General features: G+C 38.1%; 1 protein-coding gene across 1 annotated transcript in view; it reads right to left on the bottom strand.

The window, feature by feature from the left end:
• The window catches only part of LOC126146787 (transformation/transcription domain-associated protein), a 508,296-nt gene that overhangs the window by 202,009 nt on the left and 292,768 nt on the right, over positions 1-13,519 (bottom strand). The window contains exons 38-43 of the mRNA XM_049915647.1: positions 11,198-11,497; positions 10,554-10,676; positions 9,163-9,370; positions 2,224-2,372; positions 1,970-2,139; positions 1,625-1,863 (exon numbers count right to left, since the gene is read on the bottom strand). Coding sequence (XP_049771604.1) covers positions 1,625-1,863; positions 1,970-2,139; positions 2,224-2,372; positions 9,163-9,370; positions 10,554-10,676; positions 11,198-11,497 — 1,189 coding nt within the window. The remainder of the gene's footprint in view (positions 1-1,624; positions 1,864-1,969; positions 2,140-2,223; positions 2,373-9,162; positions 9,371-10,553; positions 10,677-11,197; positions 11,498-13,519) is intronic.

Here is a 13,519-nt window from a genome sequence, read left to right as displayed (position 1 = left end):
AAAGTTATCTCAGATAGATGTTACTCAGAAATGTCCTCTATTCTGTGTCTGCATACAATGTTGGATGTATTCTAATACAAAGTGCATTAGTGTTGAATGTGTATAAATGGAAGAATCGTTTTTAAAAGTTTTATTACAACATTAAAGTAGGGGAAGGTCAACTGCTGTTCTCAATCTCAATAAATGGTTTAGGAAACAATCTGAGCAGCAATCTGACATCGTTTGCAGATAATACTGTCATTTACCATTTAGCAAAGTTGTCAGAAAATCAAAACAATTTGCAAAATTATTTAGACAAGATATCTGCATGGTGCAAAAAGTGGCGGCTGAGTTGCGTTTGCGTGTGCTAATTTGTGACGGTCTTTTTGTTGTGCCTATCTGCCGCTCAGCATCTCCGCTATATGGTGAGTAGCAACTTTCCTTTTCATAATACTGTTACATACCATCCTGGAATTCTATTGTTTGAAATTTGTGAGACAACACACATAAGTAAAAGGCATCTGTTAAGTTTTGGTTACATAATAACTCACACAAATCTAAAGGATATCAATTCAACTAAATACCTAGGGATTACAATTACAAACAACTTAACACTGGAATGATTCACACAGATAATTTTTGGGAAAGGCATGCCAAAGACTGTTTTATTGGCAGAACACTTAGAAGATGCAATAAACCCACTAGAGAGACTGCCTACACTATGTATTATCAGAAAGTAGGGGGAGAGTGTTACACATATGAAATGTGAACTGGCGTTGCAATCATTGAAACATAGGTGTTTTTTGTTGTGGAGAGGTCTTTGTAAAATTTCAATCTCCAGCTTTCTCTTCTGAATGCGACATTATTTTGTCGAGGCCCACTTACATATGGAGTAATGATATCCTAATAAAATACAAGGAATCAGAGCTTGCGTGGAAAGATTTAAGTGTTCATTTTTCCTCCACACTTTTTGAGAGTGGAACAGTGGAGACATTGTGAAAATGGTTCGGTAAACATTCTGTCAGGCAGTAAGATTGAATTGCACAGTAGCCATGTAGACGTAGATGAAAATAAGAAGCAATAGCCTGACCTGATTTTTATATATAAAAAAAGAGACTGCTTTTTCGCTTATCTTCATGTTTTCACACTTTCTTTTTGCTGCGAATTTGGTGTTGTGGGCAACATAATATTTAAAGAAATCTTATCACTTGTAGTAGATACGAAGTGCATAGTTAGGAAAAGGTAGCAGTGTCTGATGGAATCCCACAGTTCATTCAAACTTCAATAAATAGGATGTCTTGTCAATGTTATCTTACGTTTTGTTCCTTCATTTTTACCAAGTGTTAAATTCAGATAACCCCTTTTAAGCCCAAAAGTTATCCCTAAAATGTTAGACACCACACAACATATAAGAAGATAACTCAATACAAATCTTCCACCAACCCCAATTAAAAGATCTTGCAAGTTCTCTGTCACGATTATTCCTAATAGCAACATAAAATCCACACTGCTGACACACCTCTCAGGCATACATTTGGTTGGCTGCAAAGGGATTCTGACAGTTGTTGCTAATACAAATCTTTTTAATACCCAAAATAAAATATTAAACTGTATAATAAAAACTAATGTGGACATATATACACACCTGGATTTGCAGTCATGACTAGGAGTTCTATACACTGTTTTATCCAGTAATGTGGTCCCATAGGCTCCCAGTTCTGAGAAATCATGATGTATAACAGACGGTCATGCAATTTTCGTTTCATACTTGCATCAAATACCTCAAAAAATTTAGCTCTTATTGGAGGCTGGACACATCTTAAACCTGCCAGGAATGCAGGCTCTAACTTTGTTCCCAGTTCAGATTGCTTCAGATTTTCATCTCTGCAAGTCCATTATTTACAGCCATTAAAATACATTTTTAAAGTCTGGTATTTTGTAACTATTCAGCTAACAATACAGTTTCTGAGTCTAAATGTGTTTTCCTTACCTGTACACAAAATTAACAATATCAAGGAACTGGGCATTCAGTTCCAATTCATCAGGAAACCTTTTTTCAACATAGTGCATCATTTTAACCAGGAGTATGGATTTTTCTCTCAGTGTTGGAGTCTGATTAATAGCAATAGGGTTCTTGTTCTTCATCCAGTCCTCTAGCATCTATGTAAGAATTAATTACACACGTATTTTGCTCCTCGTGCAACATAATTCTTAGCCTAGCTATTTAGTAAGTTATAATCTCACCTTAGTTATAGCCTTCATAACTTTAATATCTGGTGATTTTTCAATCAGACCAACCAGTATTGTTCCAATGAACGTCTTTCGCATATCAGCACCCATCACAACTACACGGTTCTTTACCATGTCTAAACTGAGAATCAGCAGATCACTTCCTGCAACCAAAGTTAATGTTTTAATACATTCTATGTGTAATAATGGGAAAACTAAGAAGACATGTAATAAGATTCACAGACCATACAAAGTTAAATTTGCTCCTTTTAAATACCTCTTCAGCACTGTTTGAAAGGTTATAGTCAGTTTCAATGCCTATTTGGAAGAATATAATTTCTTTATTAATCAACAGGAAAGAATTCATGCCTTAGAGTCACGCAGTTTCAGGCTTGAATCATTAACAACCGGTATGAAGGTTGTTTTCTCTTTTTTTATATGATGAAGAGACACTCAACGATGCTAATTATGATGGGGTTCCACTTCGGCATTCTTGAATTTTTTTTTTTAACTGATATAATTTTATTCAGGATGTTGAAATATTCCACAAAGAATATCAAAAAATAACTTCTTATTCTTTAGTAAAAAGATAATAAGCTTTGAAGATTTGGTGTGTTTACTATTTTACATTTACAATTACATTCCATTTTTGCACTTCATGCGATTACAGTAAAGTTATATGCCTGACGTGAAAAACTTATTTTATAAAATAATAAGTTAAAATACTACTTTCACTGTGTTTTGTTTAATGTTACTTTTTTCACATTGTGGTATCAGTCAACATTTTCCTAAAGTGTATCATACGTCAAATTGTCGATATCATCTTCAACTTCACTTTCATCACTGCTGATGCAATCCGTGCTATTTCTGGTGGCTGTGAAAATATTCATACAGATCTCTGATGAAGCACATTTATAGTATGTTGTGAAGATAAATTAAAAGATTTGCACTTGCAATTACTTCCCTCTTGTGTCATACATCTAGCTGCTACTAATTCCATTGATTAAGGAGGGCCTAAAGAATCCATTGTAGTTAAAGGAATGCACAAGTATTTTCTACTTTCCACCCATAGTCACTGAGATACAACATAGGGCGTGACAGCTGCCCTCTTGATTTATAGTAAATGACTCGCAAGAGAGTATGTTTTATGCAGTTTTGTGTGACTTAATCTGTTTGTGGAAGTGACTTCAAGTTAAAAAGAGACTTCTATTTTGGTTGTCAGCAATTTGTGTCCCAACTGTGTCATTGGTTCACCCGGTCTTTCATTATACAAAAGTGAAAAAAGTTTATACTCTGCTTTCATTATCTGATGATGATCCATATAAATCTCACTTACTAATTCCAAGTCTCCAACAAAGTGCACTCAGCAGCACTGTCTTACAGACTGAAAAGAAGACAGAACCACAGCCTCTTAAAGCATGCACAGCAAGTACAAGGTGAGCACAAATTCTTGCCCTGATTATAACAATTTATTACAGAATAACCGTTTGACATAATAATTTACACTTGATGCCGTTACATAGGTTAGTGCTACTAGCCTTTTTTTTAAGACCACTTACATTAGTAAACCTCAACGTGTGCTCCCTTGGTAGCTCAGAATATCGAGGCGGTATTCCAGTTTCCGCCAGGTATTTTCGTAACATGTGTTCTGTCACATGCACCCACAGCAGCTTGTATCCTAGCCTTCAGTTCGTTGACGTCAGCGACTGGTGTGATGAAGACTCTGTCCTTGATATAGCCGCCCCCCCCCCCCCCCCCCCAAAAAAAGAGAAAGAGAGAGAGAGAGCTGGAGAGCGGAGTGGCCAGGGTGTTGAACTGTTCCTTCCAATCCAGAAATGTTTCATCCAGGAAATCACGCACTATCAAAGCCCAGTGGAAGGGGGGTGGGGGGTGCTCGCTCTTGCTGGAAGAAAAACAGTCCATAAACCTTGTTTTGCATGAGGCAACACCAAACATTTACTTTTTCGCTGTCTCGCTTTAACTGTACAGTAGCGTGTGGAGACTCTGAACCCCATATGCGGACATTATGCCTATTTACCATTCCACTGATATGAAAGGTGGCTTCTTCAGTAAAGCATATGTGACATAAGTAATTGTTAGTGCCATCAATCCTGTTGAGAATCTCAGTTGCAAATTCAGCACGTGTCAGTAAATCATTCGGTTGCAAGGCCTGCACGATTTGCACTTTGTAAGCAAGCAACCTAAGCCCTTCATAAAGAATCTTCACCACACTTGCTTAGGTATTTGAAGTTCATGTGATGCTTGACGAGTTGATTTAGACGGACTCCACTGAAATGATTGCCGAACACGATCAACAGTTGCACCACTCATACGAGGCCTGCTACTTCTAGAATGATCTTCAATGCTGCCTGTTTCATTAAACTTTGCATACCATCATTTTATTGATTTAACGTCAGGAGGGCTGCGTCCATAAGAAGCCCGAAATTTACGCTGAACACTGATGGGCGATTTCGTTTCGTGAAACCAGAGCACACTTTCTCCTGCTTCGATGCCATTTCGCCAGCAACTAACATGACTTAACAGACTGAGTCGGTGTTATGGAGCACTAGCACCATCTATTGGTCACAATAACTAGTAACAGTAACCTACGTAACAGCATCAAATGTAACTTACTATGTCAAACGGTTATTCTGTAATAAATTTTTATAATCAGGGCAAGACTGTGTTCACCCTATATACCCTTACTATTGTCACCAAAATTATTAGTACCTGCTTTAATGTCAACTGTCTGCCCATTAAATCTCTTCATAGTAAAAATCTACTCACCAAGAGGTGGAAGAACACACAAATAAAAGACAGTTGTAACTGGTAATTTTGTCAATAACTGATTGTTTTATTCATAGTAAAAACTGCATGAAGTGTCCATTTCCAATAAAAGTACAGTATTAAAGGAAACACACCTATAGCATCATTAATGATCTGGATGTTCTTTTTGCCACTTTGAAAAAGCAGATGTAACATGTGGAGAGTATAGGAAAGTAGTGTAACATAGCTTTCTCATGAGCAAATGATGACTTCTTGTTGGCGAAATGTACTCATGATTACCTCAATATTTGATGGAACATAGAAGATAAATAAGCTGTTCCTTATTGTGGATACTGATTAAAACAATATTTTGTGTATGAAGTGCTGTTATCAATATCTGGGGTTAATTGTTTAACGACACCAGCAACATCCATCTTCCTCATTCATGGTTTTCCATAGATGGAGTCTCCTAACTATCAAAAACAACATATGTGTTGTAATTTCCTTTCACAGAATTTATTATGAAGGAGTGGAGGAGAGATGCCTTGTTGACTGTAGTATTTTGTTCATCTATCAAAGGATGCGGTGTTGTGAGAGAGCATACTGTATTTTCTTGTTGTTGTGGGCATCTAACATTTGTCTATGATTTCCCGACACTTAATTGGAACTGGCTACTGTTCCTCTTGATGTTTCAAACAGTGACATCAATACTTCATTACATATGTACTGAGAAAGTGACATCAATACTTCATTACATATGTACTGAGAAAGTACCCATCCAGCTATTTTGATCAGGCGAGAAAGTCATCCCAACAAGACTATCTCATTTTTCCATAGTGGATGCAAGTCTGTTCACCAAACTGGTCAGGGGGTACAGAATTCCGAACCTGAGTCAATATACGTGTGCTCCTGTTCTTACAAGAATTTTCATATTTTATAGTAATGTATTTTCCATTTCTAGTACATGAATTGTTATATACCTTGCATAATTTCAGTGGCCAGCTGCAAAAAACAAATGGCAGCATAAGTTTTAAGTAATACATTTCTAACAACCATTTTCTTCAATATTTTCTGAAGTTCATCCATATTAGGAAGATCAATAGTGGTGACAGCACGAAGGAAAGCTGTGACTACCATAGGTAAACCTCTAACTGCTTTTCGCCTCGCTTTGCTGGACAACACACTAGGAACACAGACATGTAAAAAACAAAGTAACATCAATCAGATGTCTATTCTGTATATTTTTCCTGGGGAAGGGGATTTTTCACATCATTTTCTTTCCCACTGTGAGTCTAACACATTTTATGACTCATTTTCTTTTATCCAATGCTAAGGTTTCAAGATATTGCAATATCTTGAGTAAAACTGACACACAATATATTTGTATAGGAAGTCATAAAAATTTATTCCCAAGAGTACCGATGTGGCATCTGCCAGAATATGTATTCTTTCATGTCTAACTGGTATATTTTGTGATCTGTCAAAGGCATTTGACTGTGTAAATCACAATATCCTTTTAAGTAAACTAGAATATTATAGTGTAACAGGAAATGCTGTAAAATGGTTCAAATCTTATATCTCTGGCAGGAAACAAAGGGTATTATTAGGAAAGAGACATGTATCAAGCTATCAGGCATCATCCAACTGGGAACTAATTACATGTGGGGTCCCACAAGGTTCCATTTTGGGGCCCTTACTTTTCATTGTGTATATCAATGACCTTTCATCAGTAACATTACCAGATGCCAAGTTTGTTTTGTTTGCCGATGATACAAACATTGCAATAAATAGCAAATCAAGTGTAGTCTTAGAAAGATCAGCCAATAAAATATTTGTGGAAATTAATCACTGGTTCCTAGCCAATTCTTTGTCACTAAACTTTGAAAAAACACACTACATGCAGTTCAGAACTTGTAAGGGGTGTCCCAAGAGTATATGTCTAACATACGATGACAAGAAGATAGAAGAAGTGGACAGTGATAAATTCTTGGGATTACAGCTTGATAATAAATTCAACTGGGAGGAGCACACCACAGAACTGCTGAAGCGTCTGAACAAATCTCTATTTGCAATGCGAATTTTGTCAGACATAGGGGATATAAAAATGAAAAAGCTGGCATACTATGCTTACTTTCATTCCATAATGTCATATGGGATTATTTTTTGGGGTAATTCTTCAAGCCAAGCTAAAGTTTTCCGGGCACAAAAACGTGCAGTAAGAATTATATGTGGTGTGAACTCAAGAACATCCTGCAGAAGCCTGTTTAGGGAACTAGGGATACTAACTACAGCTTCCCAATATATTTATTCCTTAATGAAATTTGTCATTAAAAATATATCACTTTTTCAAACCAACAGCTCAATTCATGGAATCAATACTAGAAATAAGAATAATCTTCACAAGGACTTAAAGTCACTTAGTCTTGTACAAAAAGGTGTGCATTATTCAGGTACACACATTTTCAATAACTTGCCAGCAGCCATAAAAAGCTTAACAACCAATGAAATTCAGTTTAAGAGAAGCCTAAAGGATTTATTGGTGGCCAACTCCTCCTACTCCATTGACGAATTTCTTAGTAAAACCAACTGATTTGTATATAAGTACAACATAACTTCTGCACAATTTCAGTGCAGTAATGTGTTCACTGAAAATCTGTGTGCGTGTGTGTGTGTGTGTGTGTGTGTGTGTGTGTGTGTGTGTAAGTATAATCTAACTTCTGCACCATTTCAGTGCAGTAATGTGTTCATTGTAACTAAGTATTACAGTAGCTGTATTTCATGTTTATTACCTTATAAATAAATAAAAAACTTTTTTATTTTAAATTCAGTGCTTTAGTATTTGTAAAATGACTCTTAGTGTTCATTAAAAAATGATGATCATTCCACTTGGGACCTGTGAAATGGTACATTAGCTTATTTGTTTTAGTTGTAAATATTTGTCATGTATTATTGTTTTTCTGACATGTTCCACATCCTGGAGGACCTCCTCACTATGGATCAATTGGAATGAAAGTAAATCTAATCTAATCTAATCTAATCTAACTATCACCTGGAAAAGAAAAAAAGAACACGAATTCTTTCTTGTCTATCACCTGGTCAAGAAAAAAGAATTTTACACCACATTACAGTGTCACTAATTTTTACACTGATCACTGCTAGACTATTTCGAAGTAAAGAACATTACGTAGCACTGAAAGGTCTCATTCCATTCACATTTACTGTGTCATAAATACTGATAATCTGAAAAGGATAGGCTGCTACCCACCATATAGAGGAGACATTGAGTCGCAGACAGGCACTATGAGAAGACTGCTATACATTAAGATTCCAGCCAAAAGACCACACACACACACACACACACACACACACACACACACACACACACACACACACAAAACTGTGTGTCCAACCGCTGTGGCCAGACTGCGCACACACAACTGTCTCTCCAGCCGCTGTGGCCAGACTGCGGACCACAACAGCAACTGAGGGAGCAGCAATCTGGCATCAGTCATACCGAGAAGGAGGCGGCATAGGGTGGGGAGCAGCAAGGATAGCGGGGTAGGGATAGGGGTAGGGGTAGGGGGTTGGGGTTTTGGGGTTGGGGTTAGGTGTTGTGTCACTTGTAGGAGCATGGTATGGTTGCTAGGTGATTTGCCAATGCCTCCTCCTTACCCACCACATTTCGGATGAAGGCCTTTCGGCCAAAAGCTTAAATGTAGACAGTCATTTCATTGTGTGTGCCTGCAACTCAGTGTCTCCTCCACATTGTGAGTAGCAGTCTATCCTTTTCATAATATTATTATTGTTCCACACTGGACCCTCCACTGTGAATGTCCGCAGCTCACGGTCTAGTGGCTGCCTCTGGATCACAGGGTCCCAGGATCGATTCCCGGCCAGTTGAGGATTTTCCCAGCCCGGGGACTGTGTGTTTGTGTTATTATCATCATCATCATCATCATCATCATCATCATCATCATCAACAACAACAACAACAACAACAACGTCATTTGTGACTGGCTACATTGGACTGAGTAAAAGCAAATTGGACTGTGTAACAATTGTGACTTTGTACGGGCGCTGATGACTGCGTAGTTGAGCACCTCACAAACCAATCATCAACATCCAATGTGAAATATTGATAATTAATAGTTTCTACCACCAAGCTGAAATATAGCTACAAAATCATACCTGTGCTAGCTGCATTCTGCTCTTGAATACTTGGACTCAGATGCTCTCTTGTTAATTTCTGTAGCACTCGCATGAACGGTGTGATCAGCCGGTCGATATAGGTCTGGTTGTTGATGCATGCAGATTTGAGCATCATGAGGGGGCCGTAAAGCATTGTTGGGCTGGCACTGGCCTGCTTCTCGTACTGGGACAGCCCTTCGCAAACGAACTGGAACAAAATGCCGCAGAATTCAGTCGTGTATCTTTCGATACTAAAAATAATTTCAGGAAAAAAAGGAGAGTGCAACAAAGTGGCTGAATAGTACCCTTAGCTGTGTTAATGAGTCTTCCTCCAATGCTTAACAAAATGTTGCAAAAAGATCATGTTAGACTCACCAGAAGAAGCATGCAATTTTATTGCATCTTTCATTATGTTCAGTGTGCTTGTAGCTGGTGTTTACAGAGCATGATGAAACTATTCTTGGATTATCGTCACATTTGAAGATGGAAACTAATCTGAATATTTACAGAAATTAGTGGCCGTCTTGACATAATAAATTATTGTCCTACAAGTTAGTAAGCACTCCATGTTCAGTCTCCATCTGAATGTAAATAATGAAAATCATTGTAATACTTCTCTTTTACCTTCCACGTAATCCTTTTAAAAGTGTACTTCTTATAATGTCTACCCTATGCTGCAAGCCAACTACTTTTAAAGTTTTTACTATACTTCTGCGTGCACAAAATTTGCAAATGTGTTGATTTTTAAGATGAAAACACAAGTGTAAGTCTTGTCGACAATACTTTTATAACCATTTTTGGATTACGGGGCCATCATGGGGGCATAACAAAACACGGACATTGTTCTACAGTCAGGGGTTACTCTCAATATATAACAACAGGGGATAACACCACGAGTATACACTGAATGACTATATGATCATGTACAGAAAAGCAATTATTAAAATGGACGATCATTTTATTTTTTTTGTCTTGATCACTGGAAAAGAAGAACAATCACCGGCTCCAGTCATTTCATACCATTACCAGTCCTGTGAAGAAAAATACACGACAGGCACTTTTAAATCCCCAATTTCAGTGTATATGACAATATCTTTGAACTTAATGCGAGGATATGTATTGGATGGAAAGCAGAGTGTGGAAATCACTGAATCAGCACAATGGAGATCGATGGGAAATTGTGTGGGTTTGGAATTGGAATAAAACTCCCATCACAGGTTCATAATGATGACGACTGTGACATGTTCCTTGTAATTTTGATTTCTTGTGCTTTGTTACAGAAATTTCAGATGACTTTTGAAGTACATCAAACAACAGCAAATTTAGGAGATACAAGGTTTTGCGTACATGCTAAAAAAAGTGGCCTGAAAAATGCAATGAGGATGACTTACCTTTCCAAGACTAGAGTATAGACACTCCAGCTCTTCATATTTCGAAGCAACAGTTGCTGTAGTCGACTCAGTGGGGAAATAGCTCATGAGTCGTGTCATGAGACTGTGAGTCAGTCTAATTACCTGTAATTAAATTTATGTAGTTTTATACTCCCAAGTTTAAATGCAATTAAATATTAAAGCAGATACATCAAGCAGAAGGCAACTAACCACAATGTGATACACACAAACAGAAAAGACATTCACAGCCACTGAGTGCCAGTAAACTTTGGTACTGCTAACAACCACTCGCTTGTAGCATTAGTCCCCAGTTCTATTTCCATACGTCACCAACAGCACAAGTGAAATAGAATGACGAACTCTTACTCCATCTATTAGATGTTGACATTAAATTCTTACTGCCCAAATGTATCAAAAGTGAAGCATATAAAAATAATATATAATTAACATTTATTATAAGCAATGAACTATGACATTTTTTTAATTTTCATATTTGTTTATGTCCCTATTTAGCCACTCAATGCTCCAACACAGTGAGTTGTTATCTTTGTTACTTCTGTAATTAATGGTTTCTCCCCCCCCCCCCTCCCAACCACCAATTATAAAACAGATAATAATCGTGAACACTGGATTTCACACCTCACCTTGGTATTGGAGCTTGTCACACAAGCCGCGAGACCTCGTTGCAACGGTTTGATGTTCGCCAGAATTCTCTCCTTCTTCATAAGTGTCACCAGGTAAGCAAGAAGATCGAGGGCAGTGCAGATGTTGCCATAGTTGGGAGTCGCCGACTCCACACTCAAGAAGATTTTGTCAAGCCAGCCAATCTTCAGGTCATTGGCACGGGGCCACACCTCGGGCTTGAGTGCTGTCTTCAAGAGGGCTACGCACCGACGTGACAGCAGCTCTCCAGGGGAGCCCAGAGCTGAGCTTGTGTCATTCACCTGAAGAAGGGGGCATGAAACATTCTGAAATGAGCTTCAATTGCTATTGATGGAATCTTTAACCTAAGCTTGTAAATGACGAAACACAGGAATTTTGTGTAATCTGTCAAAATCAAAATGTCATATGTTTGTGAAAAAACCAACATAACTAATTGCTCTGTACCTAATGCTAACTTTTTTCAAATCAAACTTTTAATATGTTTGGTTCGTGGACACTTAAATTAATAGGAAACAGGCCTACTGTAATTTTCTATTGAATCTTTATGGATTTTTTTTTCTGTGCAATGTGCAGTGTTTCAGTCATTTATTTAGTAAGTAGTTTTAATTATCCAAAATGGCAGGCCAGGCCAAGGAAACATAGGGCCAAAACAAATGGCCAACACAGTAAGTTTAGTAGCCTGGACTCCTCCTCTGAAGATCCCACATGGATTGAAACAACTGCAAAGAAAAATAATGTGCAATTTTTGTGGCGCCGTACATCTGGGAAAGAAGAGCCCACCTTGTGTCCCAAACCAGTGTCATTCATTCCTCCTCATTGTCGTATGATTGGCATGTGGCGGCCACACCTGTTTGCAGGCTGCCTACAGCTTACAGCCTGGATGGACTTCTTCAAACATCGTGACAACTGTTGTAGTTTGTTGAGTAATAAATGGATGTTTAACAATGTTGTTTTCATGAAAACACACCGGATGACTACAAGGCCTCTCGTCACTGCTCCACTGTACTCCGCCACAGCTGAGAGCAACCACCCTGGCCTCTACACCTTATGGTGCAAAGACATCATCAATTACAACCGCAAAGGCCAAGGGATCATGTCGCATACCTCCAGACATCTACCAAGCACTTGTCGGATGCATCCATTCTACTCAGAACTGCTGTAATATTGCATCTAAATAGTTTATTAAGTAGGTGGTCATAATGTTTTGACTTATCAGTGTATTTCATAGCTGCTAAAGATCGGCATCACTAGCAGAAGACTTTGAACACACTATGAAATGTTCAAAGATGTAGGACTATTCATAAGTACTTCCAGGGCTTCAGAAGACATCTGTGCAGAAAGCACATGATACAGAAAAATGAAATATATCACGAGATAGAGCACCTCTTCATGTTCTGATTTGTAATATGTGCCTTAGTGTGGTTGCAATGCGCACCACTTGGAAGCAGGTGAGTCAGCACATGTATGTAATGAAACAATGTGTGCATTTTGTGCTCTTGAATCCTCTACATAAGAGTCAATTGTGACAGATCAGTGATGATTTAGTACCAAATATGAAATAAAAGCTCAAACATACCAAATGATCCTCAGGTGGTACAACACATTCTGTGAGACTAGCTGCGTATATGGCACAAAAAAACCTGCTGACTGGGACTGTACGCAAAGAAGGTTGATTATTTGCCAGGAACCAAAGAAATCATCAACATGTATGAGTAGATAACTGCAGATAACACATCCAACTGTCTGGCACATTTTATGCACATGTATGTCTGTAAAACCAGACCAGCACTAGTTACAGTTGTTACATGGGCCAACTACTCAGGTCAATGTGCTTCGTTCCAACTTCCACAATGACTTGCGGTGGCTACTGGATGTAGACAGTTTTTCACAGAAGACATATCTGTTTCATGTGTCTAGAAAGATGAAATGTCAACCTGTACAAATTCACAGCTCTGAACATCCACACAAGAGTGTGAAGCACATTTGTCAATCATCTGAAGGTTAACATCTTTTGTGATGCCAAAGTCTACGTGCACTTTTCTTTGTGGAGAAAAACTGTGACTGGTTCCGTGTACTTCAACATATTGCAGCAATGGCTTTTGCCATAATTACTGCAAGACACTGGAGACTTCATTTAGCAACAAGACAGTGCTCCAAAAATACTATCTTTCGGACATTCAAGAATATCTCAAAGCCAAACTGCCTCACTCCTTTTCCTCAGTAGCCTAAATGTTCACCTGACCTAATGACGTGATTTCTTACGGTGTTCCTGCCTTCATTGCCATTTCATTTGGAAGAGTTAC

Source organism: Schistocerca cancellata, chromosome 1 (assembly GCF_023864275.1).
Source record: "Schistocerca cancellata isolate TAMUIC-IGC-003103 chromosome 1, iqSchCanc2.1, whole genome shotgun sequence".
NCBI lineage: Eukaryota > Metazoa > Arthropoda > Insecta > Orthoptera > Acrididae > Schistocerca > Schistocerca cancellata.
This window is presented reverse-complemented; position numbering and strand designations above follow the sequence as displayed.